At 39.7% G+C, this 17978-nt stretch overlaps 1 protein-coding gene across 4 annotated transcripts; it reads right to left on the bottom strand.

Moving 5' to 3' along the window:
• Positions 1-1700: 1700 nt before the first annotated feature.
• Positions 1701-17705, bottom strand: LOC117406750 (sodium/potassium-transporting ATPase subunit alpha-1-like). 4 transcript variants are annotated; one of them, XM_034011035.3, is made up of 22 exons: positions 17248-17475; positions 14580-14639; positions 13781-13984; positions 13562-13675; positions 13325-13459; positions 13107-13224; positions 12627-12895; positions 9516-9714; positions 9311-9420; positions 8696-8830; positions 8323-8515; positions 8047-8222; positions 7797-7933; positions 5494-5644; positions 5051-5219; positions 4813-4967; positions 4483-4606; positions 3039-3184; positions 2805-2935; positions 2514-2615; positions 2238-2329; positions 1703-1944 (listed from the first exon to the last, which is right to left on the bottom strand). In XM_034011035.3, exons 1-22 carry the CDS (start codon positions 17257-17259, stop codon positions 1916-1918), a joined length of 2961 nt encoding a protein of 986 aa, XP_033866926.1. In that variant the 5' UTR covers positions 17260-17475; the 3' UTR covers positions 1703-1915. The 4 variants fall into 4 exon arrangements, with proteins under 4 accessions (XP_058885084.1, XP_033866926.1, XP_033866927.1 ...); XM_034011036.3 differs by lacking the exon at positions 17248-17475 and adding an exon at positions 16574-16597; XM_059029100.1 differs by lacking the exon at positions 17248-17475 and adding an exon at positions 17590-17705 and having other exon boundaries at positions 1704-1944.
• Positions 17706-17978: the final 273 nt, after the last annotated feature.

Genomic DNA, 17978 nt, shown 5'->3' on the forward strand with positions numbered 1-17978 from the left:
TCTGTGTGGCAGATTTATTTGCAAAACCTTTTACACATTCAAACATTTGAAGATATTATTTTCAGGGAATCAGTCAGTAGTCCACTCCAGAGTACACAATAAGAGCAAGAGCAAGAGCAAGAGCAAGATTATTGTATTACTTGTATTGTAACACTTGAAATGTATTTGCTTACGATTGTAAGTCGCCCTGGATAAGGGCGTCTGCTAAGAAATAAATAATAATAAATAATAATAATAATACACAAAAATAAGTAACATTTTCAATCCTTGAAGGGAAAGTGAATTCTTTCCATTAGCTCAGTGTATACAAGCCTGTGAAAGTTCCTTTTTGTGTGTCTGTTATTTTTCCTGGCTTCCTGCCAAAGGCTTTTCACCCTTTAATAGCGGTCAAGGTAGTTTTTGTTTTCAAATCTTTTTTTTTTAACCTCATGTTAAGGATGTAATTTATCATAATGTATAAATAAGCCAAAGGCAAGTGTTTTCTGTTTGCAGAGTATGTAAAGGTCTGTATTCCCAACTGCTCTTAATGTCTCCAATTCAATTAGTAACTTTAACAGCATAACTCCTCTTTATAAAATCACTTGTTAAATTAAACAACACACTGCAGCTTTTATGTGAAGTGTCAATGTTTGAAGACAAGTTGGATAAAACTGGTCCCTGTAGACACCATAATCTTAAGAAAACTAGATAAATTATTTAAAAGGGATGTGTCGGGTTGATTTCCTGGGGGCAATTTCATTTGCATTGGAGGTGTAGCTCTATGCAAAATCTCTCAAACATCACAATTCTTAAACACCAGTCATTTGGTCATATAGGTAAAAATAAAATAAAAAGGTAGGACCTAAAATGACACTTTGTACACTAGTTTTACAGTTTATGTAGTGCAAATTTTCCATCAATACTGTATTTCAATAGCAAAGTCCTGCCACTGATAGCATCTAAAATGCTGTAGCTGTCTTGGACATGCATATTGAGATTAAATTATGTGTGAAATACAGAGGGGATAATAAAACATGGCCACAGCATAGTTTACTGGGGAATGACTATCATAAATTAGTTGTGTTGTTGCCCCTGATGTAACCTCCAGTTCAAAAAGTGTTGCGGGGAAAAAAAGGTATACACTGCAAAATCGAATAAATCTAAAACTGCTTTTGGTGTATCAGATATGAAGACAGTATTTCAAAGTGTGGTCTTTATTCTGATGAGACCCAAATCATATAACTGCTTGAAAATCACAAAGATGTTTTCCTTTCTGTGGGGGTGGGACTAATAGGAGTTCAGGTGGCAAGACAGATATCTTGTCTATTACTGCAGTAGCACATGACTAGCGGTCAACTACAGGGGTGTTTGTGGAAGCAGCAAATGTTTGTGCAAATATTGTTGTATTGTGCTGTGGATACCACATGCCATGTACAGTAGCAGCTCATGTGAAAAGGGGAGCCTATTCAGTTAGAGCATTCCAATTTTGCATCACATTAAAATGGTTGCATTATTTAAGTTTTGTACAGAACTGCATGTTGATTTAAATTTGCATAAAATGAAACAATTTTTAACCTGTGCAGGCTAGAGTACAGTTGTACCATCTAGGGGATTTGGAAGAGGATATATTGAAGTTATGGAATAAAATAGCTGAAAAGCAACCCTGGAGAAATCAGTAGCTTTAACAAACTGAAGATGACTCTTCCCCCTCCCCCCCCAGAAAGAAATAAAAAGGCACAAATGTGACTTCACTGAAAGTTTATTTTAAATTGCACTTCTGTTAAAAACCATATAAAATTTGCACTACAAAACAAAGGCACATAAAAACGTCTTGGTTCTGTATCTTTCAGCAGTTTCAAGCATTCTATATAAAAACACATATCCAAAGATTGGAGGCTAAAGGACATGAGTGAAAATTGTGATGTAGAGCGATAGTTTAGTAGTAGGTCTCCTTTTCCACCCAACCTAGAAAGAAAATAAATATATTGAATAAACTTTCCAAAATCACCACACATTTATAGTAAAGGATTGTTGTGCCACAATTTCAAAACAGTATGCAAGCTACGACCTAAAAAATATAAGTGCATACAATCTCCAAGATTCTGAAACATTCAATAAAGAATGTCCTTAGCAAGTATCACTTTCTTCTTGTAGCACCAATTCTGAACACAATGGAAGGTGTGATTACAGTGTATTTTTCCCAGCACACTAAGGATTTAACACACTAGACATGCAAAATATAAATTTTGTTGCCTTACCTCCTGGGCTGCGTCGGATGATAAGCTTTCTGATTTCATCATAAACAAAGATAAAGAGAGCGTAGGGGAAGGCGCAGAACCACCAGGCTGGTCTAAGGAGAAAATAATAATAATATTATTAATAATAATAATAATAATAATAATAATAATAATAATAATAATAAAGATGCCAGGGTCAAAAGAAAAAATTGACCATATTTTGGAGTATGTCAAAATCATTAAAATGTCAAACAACAAAATAATAATGAAAAAAAAAAAATAATCTCATTAACTTACTTCAGAGGGTACATTCTGAAAGCCACATCCATTCCTGGGCAGTAAGACAAGAAGGCAGCCAAAGCGGTTTCCTCAAACAGCCCAAAGATAAGAATTTTGTTCCTGTTAAATAAAATAAATACAAATAAAAAAAATTAAAAAAAAAAAAATCACCCACACAGACTACTTTACAATACCAAACATCATATTCCTTTAAACAGAGACCATGTTTAGTAATATTGACTTTTGCTCACAGTTTTAATGTAGTTGGTGCTCATGTCAAATCAATGGGTCACCAGTCTCAATACTTACTTCATTCCTTGCTGGAAGACAGAGTTTCTTCTAGTTTTACAGATGATCAAGTCAGCCCACTGCACAACCACAATACTGACGAAGAAAGCAGTGTGGCAGGTAAACTCGACAATCTTTCTCTGTTCAAAGGTCTGTGGAAGGCAAGACCAGAGGGAGGTAAAGTTTAGTGTCAAACACTGCCATTTAATATTGTGTTCTCCACCACCTCACAATATTGTGTTGAGGCATACTGACCCACTGCTGTCCATAGCTGTCTTCCAAATCATTGAGGCTTCTGTCATTCCAGTCAATACGGATTCCCAGCAGTCTCATAGGCAGGAAACCATTCTCAGCAAGAATGACAAAATATGCAAAGAATCCTCCCAGAGCCTGGATCATACCTGAAGTGAGACAGTTACCTTTTAGTTAAGCTTTTTATCCCTCCTCACAGATGGCTGCCTATACCCAGTGTGTAAATGGGAGGAGATAAAGAAATGTGCCCCATCTTCATTACAGTCAATAATGTGACTTGTTACAGAAAGCTTTAAAACACTGAAGGATAGTGTCAGGGTTCATTTTACAGAGTTAACAATCCACGCATCAGCAGTTCAGCTGTAAGAAGGCGGTTACACAGTCATCATCTACAGGCCAGATGACCATACAGGGGTCCGGTGCTCAGCAATGTGCACCGTCGCAACAGGATGAGGTGGTGCCAACACCTTAGGTGGACTCGCCTTCAGTGTAGCCAGGTCCTCTTCTGTGACGAATTGAGATTCTGCACTGACTGCCTTGATGGACATCAGCAAGTATGGCGTAGATGTGGTGAACAATACGGCAATCGTTGTGTACGAGAGGCCAATCGGTGGGGAGGTCCAAGTGTGATGGTCTGGGCAGGAGTGTCTAGTCACTACAGAACGCCGCTGGTAGCGATTGATGGCAACATGACTGCACAGCGATATGTTGACCAAGGCCTCACTTGGTGCCCTTCTTGCAAGCCCATCCTAATGTGACAACATTCCAGCAAGACAACGCACGTCCACATGTTGCTCATGTCACGACAGCTTTCTTGCAGAATGATTCCTTATTCCCCAGACCAGAGCCCAATGGAACATTTATGGGATGAACTTGGGTGACGTGTGGCATCTAGGGCTCGGAGACCATTGAACAGACAGATGCTTACCCAGGCACTACAAGAGGAATGGGCCAGGATTCCACAAGACAACATCTGAAACCTGGTGCAAAGCATGTGTTGCAGATGTACTGCTTGTATTGACTCCAACAGTGGCCACACAAGCTACTAATCCAAATATGGAGTGATATGTTTCTTTTTGATGCTCAGTATAGTTAGCAATTGCCCATGTAGTGCCACTCTCAAGCTTTGTTGTTGCAAAATACAAAGACCTTATTCCTTCCATAAACATTTTAACAAGAGAGAAGCAACTGCAGTGGTTCCCTTGAGCGTACATTTCATTAGCAGAGATCAGGCACCTGCGGCACTAGGAATTCAACTGCAAGGAAGACGCAACACTTAAATGAGCAATTCATTAAATGAGGATAAAAGTTCTAGACACCAGAAGGGATTGTTGTCACAAATCATACCAATATTTGTAGACTTACAAAGGCTAACAATTACAGAAGGAAAAGACTATCATATAACAATTTTAATGGTTATCTGAAACACTTAAGCTTTTCCACTTACCAATTTGTCCACAGGCCATACTGATCAGCCTTTCATTCACAAGCTTGTCTGTTTTGGGATTTCGTGGCTGTCTCTTCATGATGTCACTTTCTGCTGCTTCATAAGCCAGGGAGATAGCAGGAACCTAGACATGAAAAGCCAAAAAGGAGTTAAATATGCAAAGTCAGATAGGTTTCACTGCAACCAGTAAAAAGAGATACACATCTCTTTATCAAAAGACAAACTAGATTAGAAAAATGTACCAAGATTTTCAACTTCACATTCAGCTCACCCTCCCTTAGAGCATAGATCATGAAACCATAGAAGAAGAAGAAGAAGAAGAATACTCACAATGTCAGTACCCAAGTCAATACACAGGATGGTAACGGTTCCCAGAGGCAGGGGGATATTGGCCATAATGAAGAACAGGAATGGTGTGATTTCAGGGATGTTACTTGTCAGGGTGTAAGCAATTGACTTCTTCAGGTTATCAAAGATCAGACGACCTAGTAGAGGATGAATAGAGCGTCAGAGATTGTTTTTTGTAAAATTGGGGGTGGTTTTTTTTTTATAACATGGTCTGTCTTACCTTCCTCTACACCATTCACAATGGAGGCAAAGTTATCATCCAGAAGGATCATGTCCGCAGCCTGTTTGGAGACGTCAGATCCAGAAATACCCATAGCAACTCCAATATCTGCTTTCTTCAGGGCAGGGGACTCGTTCCTGCCATCACCAGTCACAGCTACAATAGCACCCTGCAGACGTGAAGGAGGAGGAGAATGTCATGAGCATTTATTTTACATGAATACAAAAAAAAAAAAAAAAAAAAAAAACACCACACACACACAAACTATTTCTACATTAAACTTCAGGTATAAAAAGAGAAGGGTTTGTACAGATTCTCATTTCATGAATTTGGGAAGTTCATATTTCCTAGCAGAGTGCCAATTTCAAGTATCATTCTAGGACTTTCCAACTATGGTGTACACAGCAAGACTATTTTTTATTATTAATAATCCAATACTGTACCTGTCGTTGACATCCCTCCACAATGATGAGTTTCTGTTGAGGAGAGGTCCTAGCAAACACTATCTCAGTGTGGTGCTTCAGCAGGTCATCCAGCTGGTCACTAGTCAGTTCCTCCAGGTCACCACCATGAATTACACAGGCCTTGGCATCTCTGCAAGTATTAGAAAGGACTCCATTTCACAGTGGTCTTTAACAACTCAACAAGCACAGTAAATCCGGCTACTTTAAAATAGAGATAATACCTACAAAGATGCTTTAAACATTAATTTATATTATATACACACACACACACAGTGCTGTGAAAAAGTATTTGCCCCCTGTCTGTGTTTCTGCATTTTTTTGACACTGAATATTATCAGATCTTCAACCAAAACCTAATATTAGATCAAAGGGACCCTGAGTGAACAAATAACACAAAAAATGTATACATATTTAATTTATTTATTAAAGAAAGTTAAGCAACACCCAATGCCCCAGTGTGAAAAAGTAATCCCCTTAGACTCATTAACTGGTTACACCACCTTTAACAGCAATAACTGCAACCAAATGCTTCCTGTAGTTATTGAATAGTCTCTCACAGCACCAAGGAGGAATTTTGGCCCACTCCTCCATGCAGAACTGCTTCAACCTCAGTAACATTTGTGGATTTTCGAGCATAAACTGCTCGTTTCAGGTCCTGCCACATCTCAATGGGGTTTAGGTCTGGACTTTGACTAGGCCATTCCAAAACTTTAAATTTCTTGTTCTTCAACCATTCTGATGTAGACTTGCTTGTGTGTTTCGGATCATTGTTGTTTATTATTATTATTTATTTATTAGCAGACGCCCTTATCCAGGGCGACTTACAATCGTAAGCAAATACATTTCAAGTATCACAGTACAAGTAATAATACAATTAAGAGCAAGATAAATACAATGACTGCTGCATTGTATGCATTGTCTTGCTGCATGACCCAGCTGCGCTTCAGCTCACAGACGGATGGCCCAACAGTCTCCTGTAGAATTCTCTGATACAGAGCAGAATTCATGGTTCCTTCAATGATGGCAAGGCGTCCAGGTCCTGATGCAGCAAAGCATCCCCAAACCATGACACTACCACCACCACGCTTGACCGTTGGTATGAGGGTCTTACTGTGGAATGCAGTGTTTGGTTTTCGCCAGACATAACGGGGCCCATGTCGCCCAAAAAGTTCCACTTTTGACTCATCTGTCCATAGAACATTGTTCCAGAACTCTTGAGGATCATCCAGGTGCTTTTTGGCAAACTTGAGACGAGCATTCATGTTCTTCTTAGTGAGCAATGGTTTCCGCCTTGCTACTCTGCCATAAATCCCTTTTTTACCCAGTGTCTTTCTGATGGTGGAGTCATGAGCACTGACCTTAGCCGAGGCGAGAGAGGCCTGCAGATCCCTGGATGTTGTTCATGGGTTCTTTGACTTCCTGGACGAAGTTACACCTTGCTCTTGGAGAGATTTTGGCAGGACTATAACTTTTTCACACATGAAGATTGCATATTTGATAACCTTGCACACCAAACAAATGAAAGAAGCACCAAACGTTGGTGTCATTTTCTCTCAGACTCCCTCTATATACTACTACAACCCACAAAAAAATCTGACCAAATACAAAAAGCAGAAAATCAGACAGGGGGCAAATACTTTGACGGCACTATATATATATATTGTGACAACGCTCTTGCTTGGTAAGGAAACTTGTACCCAAATCGGTATGGAAGACACACACAAGAAAGTACAGTTACAAAAAAAGTTTGTTCCAACAAGACGGTGCTTGTATGTTTATTACCTTGTGCCGTGCTGGACACACGGCCCACAGGGTCAGGGATGTCAAGGGTCAGTTCACAAATCTGGTTCACAGCCAGTAGGGTTCTCAGTCGGTCCAGGTCATACACAGTAAATCAATTCAGAAATCCGCAAAACAGTAATAGCACACTCCTCAATGCCTCACCACCTTCTACTCCTCTCTCTCCTCACTTCCTGGTCTGTGTTGACACTTTTTATATTGGCTGGCCACACCCCATGACTGTTGTGGGTGTGGCTGCCACGCCTCGGCACATTGCTCTGGCTGTTGGGGCTTGTAGTCTTTTTGGGGCGGCCATTTTGCGAATTGTAGTCCCCCCTCTGGTCGCAATCCAGTGAGAAGACAGAGCCCTGTTAGCAGTTCCGCCCTCACATACTTTCCATTTATAACACGGCCCCTTGGTTTGTCACAATATATATTTTTAGCATCTTTAGCATTTTTAGCATATTTTTTTTATTTAAACACCTTTGTACCAGATTTCATACCTGGGGTTGACTTCTCTGACTGGAATGTTCAAGCGAGCTGCAATATCCTCAACAGTTTCATTTCTTTCAGAGATGATTCCCACACCCTTTGCAATGGCCTTGGCTGTAATAGGGTGGTCACCAGTAACCATAATAACCTGTAGAAGGAAAAATAAATAAATTGAGAAGTGCATATTTGGTAATGAGACTGGACGACAAAGTATGGCTACGTATAACATTTCTTATAAAGTCTTAATACAATATAAATTACCTTGATGCCAGCGCTTCTGCACTTGCCAACAGCATCGGGTACTGCAGCATGAGGAGGATCGATCATGGCCATCAGACCAACAAAGCACAGCTTCTCAGTAGGGAAGTTCAACTCGTCTACATCAAACTTGAATCCTTCAGGAAACTGGTCGTCAGGAAGCGGCATATGACAGAATCCTACAAGGAAGATATGGGGAGGGGGTCACTTTCACACAACATCAAGTGCAATCCGAAAGACTTCAATAAAGCTGCCATTTTGTTAATGCAAGTTTCTTACCAAGAACTCTCTCTCCCAGTCCTCCCAGCTCAAGGTAAGCATTTTGGAAAGCATCCTTCATCTCATCATCTAGTGGCTGCTCTTTGCCTTGAATCAAGATGGTGGCGCAGCGATCAAGAATCCTTTCTGGGGCACCCTTCATCACCAGCAGGTAGCGAGATTCACTGGGGTTTGCATTCCGGTGGATGGAGAGCTGAGGACAAGGACAGAGGTGTTAATTCTGCAAGTGACAGTTATAAAGCACTTTTATACTATGCAGTATAGTCCATTCTTTCCAGAAAATGTGATCAAGTAAAATTGTTGGTGCTTTTCAGAGAATTCCGGGCTCAGCGTGGTGCTTCAGAACCACACAGAACCATTCCCTCATATTTACCTGGCACTTGTTGGTTGAGTTGAAGGGGATCTCTTCAATTTTGGGGTTCTTGTCTCTCATGGCCTTCACTGACCCACAGCACAGCTCAATACATTTCAGCAGGGCAGATTCTGAAGCATCACCAGCGACTTCTCTCTACAGATTTATAAAAAACACACATTTGAGAAAGAACAAAAAGAAACCACCTGTGAGAATTTAATTCTGGCCTTGCCAATGACAACCAGAATCAACCATTTCCTGCAGCTGAATTCTCAACCACTGGTATTTAGAGCAATAACATACAGTGTAGCATCCCTTCGGGTTTAAAATTGTAAAGGTTTAAGGCTTTTAAAAGTCTGTTTCCAGTCAAGCACCTCAAGGGAGCACAAATAGCTACAGTTATGAAGTCATGAAAGTTGCTTGTCAGGAGATTTGTTTCAACAGCTTCTACAAAAGACCCATTGCTGTCAATGGCGTTCAGTCATATTTAAAGAATTGGTTATACCAGAGCATTTGGAAAAGTACCATTACATACTAAAGACTCGCCATTTTAGTTATTAAAAGCAAGTGTCAGAATTTCAGAAGAAAAACAAAAACACACAACACTTCAAGCAGCTCTTTTAAAAACAATCCTACCTTAAGAATTGGTACAGACTCCTGTGCAGCCTGGAATACAGCCCGGTTGCAGAGTCCTGCAACTCGAGCAAGGGCAACCCAAGTGGAAGAGCTCTTATCAAAGGTAGCACCTGTAAAGAGGATATTAGAATATGACGACACAAGCATATACTGAGGGAAAACAAATGCAGTCAAGAGAGGAACGAACAAGAAGTGGATCTCTTACCACTCTGGTTCTCAGTGGTGTCTGCTTCGTGGATCTGGTTGTCAAACCACATGTGAACAACAGTCATTCTGTTTTGTGTCAGGGTGCCAGTCTTATCACAGCAGATGGTGGAGATGGATCCCAGAGTCTCTACAGCTTCCAGGTTCTTTACCAGGCAATTCTTACGAGCCATTCGCTTACCTGTGAGTGGGAAGCAGACCTAAGGTAGAGGCAGAAGAGATGGGGAAACACACACCAATTTATTATTATTTATTTATTTATTTTTTTACACACATATATTAATATAGTGCCTTGCAAAAGTATTCAGACCCCTGACCAATTCTCTCATATTACTGAATTACAAATGGTACAGTGAAATTTCGTTATTTTTGATATTTTATTTTAAAACACTGAAACTCAAAATCAATTATTGTAAGGTGACATTGGTTTTATGTTGGGAAATATTTAAGAAAAATAAAAAACTGAAATATGTTGCTTGCATAAGTATTTAACCCCCACACATTAATATTTGGTAGAGCCACCTTTCGCTGCAGATTGAAGTCTTTTGGGGTAAGTATGTACCAGCTTTGCACACAGTGTCGGAGTGATTTTGGCCCATTCTTCTTGGCAGATTTACTCCAGGTTGTTCAGGTTGGTTGGACGACGCTTGTGGACCACAATTTTCAAATAGTGCCACAGATTCTCAGTGGGATTGAGATCAGGACTTTGACTGGGCCACTGTAGGACATTCACCTTTTTGTTCTTGAGCCACTCCAATGTTGCTTTGGCCTTGTGCTTGGGATCATTGTCCTGCTGAAAGGTGAATTTCCTCCCAAGCTTCAGTTTTTTAGCGGACTGAAGCAGGTTCTCTTGCAGTATTTCCCTGTATTTTGCTCCATCCATTCTTCCTTCAATTTTAACAAGAATTTCTTTCATCGGTGTAAACTGGGAGCTTCCACAGCACAGGGGTTGAATACTTATGCAAGCAGTGTTTTAAAATAAAATATCAAACAGAACGAAATTTCAATGTACCATTTGTAATTCAGTAATATGAGAGAATTGGTCAGGCGTCTGAATACTTTTGCAAGGCACTGTATATCTATATATCTATATATATATATATAAGATTTCCATTACACGAGAGTAGATGTTAAAACTTCATGCTGATTTGAACTCGGCTCTCGCCAAGATAAGCACCAACTAAGACGTAGCTTTACAGTAAACTAATGTGATCCATGTGTGTCTCCATCCATTTACGTTTCCTTCCATATGATGATGTAGATATCCTTCTGTCTGGTGTTAATGGCTGAAGTGTAATGCTGGCTCCAGGGATCAGCTTATTTTGCCTCCCTGGCGCATCAGCACACACAACGGCTGCGATGCTGGCTCCGGGGATCAACCAAAGTGCGGCCTCCCCAGCGCATCAGCATGACAACCGTCTGGATTGAGCTAAGTAGGGTACATCTCTGGGGTTTTCAAGTGGGCACCTTCCATCCTCAGTGTTTCGTCGACTAGCCCACGACACCTCAAGAGGGCTCGACGGTGATTCTGGCGTCCCAGCATCACCCCCCTCCGTCCCCCACTCAACTCAGCCCAGCTTACTTACCTGTCCCCAGCCAGAATCTTTCCGTCTCAACCACAGCCAGTTGCTGCTCCTCTCTGCTGCTTCAGATAAGATATATATATATATATATATCTATATCTATATATATATATATATATATATATATATATATATATATATATATATATATATATATATATATATATATAGTGGACAAAAAAAAAATGGAAAAACCAATGTAAGTCATTTAACCCTCTGTGGTCCTATGTCGGATCAAAAAGACGCAAAAAACAGGTCTCTAGTCGTTTTTTCTATGGAAAAAGCAGAGAAAACCATTCTATGGCCGAGTGAGACCGATAGGAACTAGAGAAGCCGAAAAAAAGGGGCGTATCTCAATGAATACTGATAGACCCGACACCACATAGATAACACAGACATACACAAACAAGATAGCTGCTTCCGCAGAGCTTTTTGAGATGTTATAGTAATAAAATAACGACTTGGATCACATTATTGAGGAGATTGGTGATAAAACGAGTGATCAAGAGATGATTTATCGGTATGTACTATTATTACGAGTTATTTGAAAAATATAGCGAACGAGGGGTGGGGCGGTGCTGGAGATGCAGTACTAAGTGTCCTGTTGATATGCAGTGCCTTTTAAACCTGTTATAGTGTGAAAAAAAAATAAATAAATAAATTGGACCTGACGCGCCTGACACGCGCTGAATAAATGGACCGCAAAGTGTTAATATGTGTTGGACCACTATGGTATCCCGCTCTGTTGAGTTCTTGGCGGACCGTTTGATGAACCTGGCTGCTCGCGCCCCAGGTTGAAATTTGCAGTCAATTGATCTGCAGTTGCTCGCCTGTTTTGCCTTGCACTTCGAATTAATGCACGGATATCACGATCCTGGAGTATGCGCTTCTGCCCACTGTTGCCCTTTGCTGATGATGTCTTTCCCTCGGAGTTCCATGCCGACATCACCTTAGACACTGTTGCTTGTGAAACATCAGCAAGTTGAGCTGACTTGGTCACTGAAGCTCCTGCCAAACGCGCCCCAACAATCACCCCTCTTTCAAAGTCACTGAGGTCTCCTCTTGCAGCCATGCTAGCCATAATTATAGGCAACCAGGCCTGTCCAGCAATTTTAAACATGATCCTAAGCATGCTGGGATGTTATTTGCTTAATTAACGCATGAGCCACACCTGTGTGGAAGCCCTTGCTTTCAATATACTTGGTGTCCCTCATTTACCCAGGTGTTTCCATTGTTATAATATATAAGTATAAGTAGTTACACACACAGTAACTGGTGCATCCACTTAACTTTACGAAAGGATGAGCAATAGCACCCAAATAATGGTAAAGGTTAATGCAATACAAAGATGAATCAGCCAAGTCTCTTGCATCTTCCTCAAAAGGAAACAGTCATTCGATATCAGTACACTGCAATACGATTTTTATAGTACACTCAGTTCACTTTTTTTATAATATTCCTCATAGATTCAGTGGGTGGCTGTGTATTTGCTTCTCTAAAAGTCAAGGAAATGAATCTCTCTTCCATACCTTGACAGTAGCCAGCAGAGCTTTTGGCACGATGGCAAAAATAATTCCTATAAGGAAGATGACAGCCTCCAGCCAGCTGTATCCATGGATCAGGGAGAGGATGAAGAAGGAAATACCGATGAAGACCGCCACTCCAGTGATGATATGGATGAAGTGTTCAATCTCTCTGGAGATGGGAGCCTGGCCAACCTCCAAGACAGAGGCTAGATTGGCAATGCGTCCCATCACAGTGTGGTCACCAGTGCTAATGACAATACCACGAGCAGTACCTAAAAGAAATGAGTGTTCAATTAGAACTAGAGGTGTGACTGGATAGAGTGTAAAACACACACACAAAAAAAAGTCAAGCCCTCCATGGATTTATTATTTTTATTCCACAGATTTTAAACTTTCTCCACAGGACTTATGCTATCATGCAAGATCAACAACATTTCACCCACCAAAAAAAAGTAATCCCCTAGCCTATTAATAGCTCTGTACCTTCTACACAGTTTGTTGAGAAGAAGGCAATGTTCCTCGTCTCAAGTGGGTTTTCATTGGTGAAGTCAGGTGTCCTAGTCTGAGGCTCAGATTCACCAGTCAGGGAAGAATTATCAACCTACAGAATACAAATATAGAAAAAGCATAAGCATCACCCCACACCCCCAAATTTAGAGTTATGCTTCCAGGTTGGTTATCGCCCTTTACCTCAAACCTACCTTGCAGCCATTAGCAGAGATGATTCTCAAGTCAGCTGGGATCCTGTCTCCTCCCTTCACTTCCACTAGGTCTCCAACCACAACTTCCTCAGCATTAATACTGTTCTTCTCACCATCACGGATAACTAGGGCTTGCTGGAGAGAGAGAGAGGGAAAAGATTTGTTTAACAATTAAAATGAAAAGCAACTGACATGCATAAACAATCTTTTTTATATATATTGGGAGTGTTGCAGTACCTGAGGAACCATGTTTTTAAAGGATTCCATGATCTTAGAACTCTTGGCTTCTTGGTAGTAAAAGAAACAGCCGATGATGATGGCAACAGCAGCAAGCACAACACCCAGATACAACTGTGGAGAGAAACAGACAGACATTGTATCTATCTCCCATTAATTAACTAGTTAGTACTACAAACAAGTTTCCCTACAGGCTACAAACCTTATTTGGCTACTTACATTTTCAGCGGCAGGTTCATCATCCATGGCAGCCTGAATTCCGTATGCCAAAAAAAAGAGAAGAGATTCTGCCCATAGCAACATGGAGAAGCCTCCAAACATCTGCTTGCAGAACTTCCCCCTTTCTGGGGTTGTAGGGGGAGGAGTCAGGCAATTGGGACCATCACGAAGCAGGATCTCTGCAGCACGGGCAACTGTTAAACCCTGCAGAAGGTAAATTGGGAATTATGAACAAAAATAGTTACACCGGTCTATAGGGACCACTCTGAAGCTGCTTGAGTGTGTGTGTGTGTGTGTGTGTGTGTGTACAATCTATTTATTTATATATATATATATATAATTCCACACACACACACACACCCATTCCCCAATTAAAAATTGCCTGTTAACAGATGAAAGGATTGCCTGCAGTTTTTGCCAGTGGGACTTAAAGGCCCCCAGAATTTAACCAGTACCTGGTTACTCACCGTTTCTACGGAACAAAGTAATTTACCCTGAAGCCCTACACTAAAATCAAGAGATTGCTTTACATAATTGAGATACGTCATACAAGAACAAATAAACTATCTTAAAGACCACACTTTGCAATACATGCATATTTAACAGATAGGGCTCGGAACATTAAGGGTACCGTAATAAAGTATAATAACAGTTAAGGAAATGTAATCTTAAATATTCCTGCAACCAACCAGATTTCAGGCCACAGTCAATTTAGGGGTTAACAGTACTCATGGACACAGACTATCCCCTATCCCCCATCCCTGATAGAACTCGAAACAGTGCAGTTGGTGAAACGTACCCGACTGAGGTCTGTATCATACTTCCGATGCAGTTCATCCAAAGTGAGTTTATGGTCATCCTATAATGGAAATAAAGATTGAAATGGGAAGTTTACAAACACATGGTAATACCTCAGAGCTTTCATCTACCAACCAGGAAGCTCCATGCAGGGCACTATCACATGGTAGATGACCTCATAACTTAGGTAAAATTCTAACAAAACACTGCAAAACTACAGATTTAAAATGTTTACTTCAATAAAGCCCCTGTTTATCAGTTTCTAATCATGATAAACCCAGATTATTGGGCATCACCTTGGCATCTGACCTCGCCAGCGGCATGCAGTCTTACCTTCCTGACAGTCAATACGAGACAGTAATGCCCTCTAAACAGGGTGTCAGACTGGTAGTCCCTAACTGATTCAAGTGTTTTTGGAATGATTCCTGCAAAGACTGATTTATAAGAAAAAAGAGAGATTGACAAAGCATTTTGCTTTATATGCAGAAACGGGCAACTACAAGAGGGTGTCAAGCTGTGAATGTCCCAGGAGGCTACAGAGTACCTCTGGGTATGAATCCAGATGCTCGCAGTACCTGTTCTTAGATGTCCGAAACCACTGTATCGATGTATAACTGTAAACCCTATAAATATCACTTTTTTATTGTGTATTTGAGGAACACAATCAATTCATTTGAATTGCTGTGCTATCAGAATATCAGTGTATAACTTTGCTGGGTATTGCAGTGTATGCTGGGTATCAAAAGGCCTTCACTTTTACAAAAGGTTGTCAAAATTTAAAAAAGGCTGTCAAAGTTACAAAAAAATAGGTGTGCTCCTAACCCAATACTTGTCTTTTTAATTCTGTGCAAAATACTTGTAGTTAAAAGTTTTAAGAATTAAGCCTACTGTTTGTTGTTCTGTCCTAAACCAGCAGTTTGTCATCCAAATTTATTAAATAAACGGGGGGGGGGGGGGGGGTCATCAGATTATTATCCATTTTATTGTAACTGAGGTACCGTTCAGTTGAGCGAAAATTGTAAAGGGGTACTCGAGCTGAAACCTCCAGATAGAAGGGGTACAGTTTCAAATAAAGGTTGAAAACCCCTGACCTACAGTATAAACTATCAGGAATAGATAAGGGAAATGTTGACTAATACAATACAATAGGATTTATTTGAAGTTGTTGAAGGGCACTGGTCTCTTAAACCCAGAAGTTCTGATAAACTTCTACGCCTCACTATATATTGATGGACATTACATAAGCAAATGAAATGTCCTTTTTTTGTTGGTATACCATGTTCCTTAATGTTTTCTGGGGAGAGTAAAAAATACATTAACTTTGATTCATGTACTAAGGGTTACTCTTAAATGAATTAACGGTCCAGTTTATAGTAAACTGTGCATGCATGACTTAGAAACTCGGTTGTCAGCTAAGCAGAATATCTCAAAAATTGGCCTGAATTCGAAAATGCAGAATTTGGGACGTTATCTAAAAACCAGAGCGGCCCAGAATTTGGGACGTTATCTAAAAACCAAATCGGCCCAGAATTTGGGACGTTATCTAAAAACCAAATCGGCCCAGAATTTGGGACGTGAATGAAAACATTGGCAGTCTATATGTACAACTGTGATTACATTAGAGATAAACTAATACATCCTCTAGTGTGGAAGACATATATTTGATATTAAAATATATCGCGTAAACGATTTAGATATATGCTAAAAAGTACGCCATTACAGAAAGCCAATTCTTACATTCATGCATAACATTATAATTCATATAAAGTAATTGCCCATAGTTTGTTTTTTAATGGTAAGGTGGTGGAAAGCAGATCGATCGATCGATCTCTCTCTCTCTCTCTCTCAATTCAAAATTCAAAGATTCAAGAAATGCTTTATTGGCATGACAAAATGAAACTGAGTTTTGCCAAAGCAATTCAACAATGAACATTATCACAAAACAGTCCAGACAATACAATACAACAACAACCCTCCCTCCCTCTCTGTATTTACAGTGGACATGGGTGCGCATGAGTGCCTAGCTCTGCTGTCTGCTGCTCCTCTCCTAACAGAACGCAGTTTTTCTAAGTCTCTCTCTCTCTCTGATTACAATGTTAAAAATGCCTGCACGCTTTTCCACTCGTGTGACGACGTATTCATGTGACAGACATGGACCAATCAAAACGCGAGACGGTTCCATCCCAAAAACCGCGTCTGTGTCATACCTCAAATATAGGCCATACTGCGCAAGCGTGAAAGGAAGTTACACATTTACAAGACATGACTTGTACAATTTTTTTAAACAAACTTCCTGGATTTCCGAGAAACGTTAAATAACTTAACTAATCATTTTTTACTTTAAAAAACTAATGTATTTTATCCAATAAGCGGTTTGTAAATAGAAGTCGTCGTTATTCGAAAAAAAAAAAAAAATACCACTACTTATACTCTGCGTTAAGAAGTGCATAAAACCATCATTAACAATTAACATTAACAACCCACTGCATCAAGTGACCACTTTTAAATTCAAATGTTTTAAAACACTGAAGTCAAACGTGGGTACGATTAGCTACATATCTCCGTCACTTTATTATTATTACTATTATTATTATTATTATTATTATTATTATTATTTTTTGCTGTTTTGCGTTGCTTAAGATTTAGCGTTTAAACTGCATTTCACTTACCAATTCGCACATGTTTACTATTTGTGTATCTTCTTAATCAAATTCCAGGGATTTGTTGTTATTTTTTTAATAATAAATTTGCTGTTCTCTTTCCTAAACGTGCCACCAACCGGACGCCCATGCAGCCTTTGTTATCTTCTGTGTTCAAGATACTTCTGTAAATACTCCTTTGAAAGTGCCGTTGCTCTATCCGACAGTTAGGAAAGCGAAACCAGTTTTTCTCGAGTGGATTATTATTACAGTGCTAGTATTTGGCATAATCTCAATGTCTGCAATTTAGGGATTAAAATCATTCTGAATTATATTTTCATCTACAAATAATGTGTTATTTTAATAACCAACCAGTTTAGATCCCAATCTGCTTTGCTGTCAATATTGTGGTGATTCAGAAGGTTTTGCCCTTGCCTGCGTTTGACCTTGAAATGAAAGTAAAATTAGATTTTTGACAATCCAAGCACTGTTCAAAACATACAGTCATTTGGTCACATAGGTAAAAATAAATAAAAAGGTAGTACCTAAAATGACACTTTGTACACTAGTTTTACAGTTTATGTAGTGCAAATACGTTAACAATTTTCCATCAATACTGTATTTCAATAGCGAAGTCCAGCCACTGACAGCATCTAAAATGCAGTATTATTATTATTTATTTCTTCGCAGACGCTCTTGTCCAGTGTGACTTAGTCGTAAACAAAAATACATTTCAAGAATCACAGTACAAGTATTAATAC

This window comes from Acipenser ruthenus, chromosome 8 (genome assembly GCF_902713425.1).
Source record: "Acipenser ruthenus chromosome 8, fAciRut3.2 maternal haplotype, whole genome shotgun sequence".
NCBI lineage: Eukaryota > Metazoa > Chordata > Actinopteri > Acipenseriformes > Acipenseridae > Acipenser > Acipenser ruthenus.

Bases quoted from the DNA above. Each gene is read 5' to 3' on its own strand.
- LOC117406750 (XM_034011035.3), bottom strand. The intron at 13,460-13,561 runs GTACTGCAACAC...CTCTCTCTCCAG, and splicing joins TTAAAAACATGGTTCCTCAG to CAAGCCCTAGTTATCCGTGA. The intron at 5,645-7,796 runs GTATGAAATCTG...TAATACTTGCAG, and splicing joins GTCAGAGAAGTCAACCCCAG to AGATGCCAAGGCCTGTGTAA.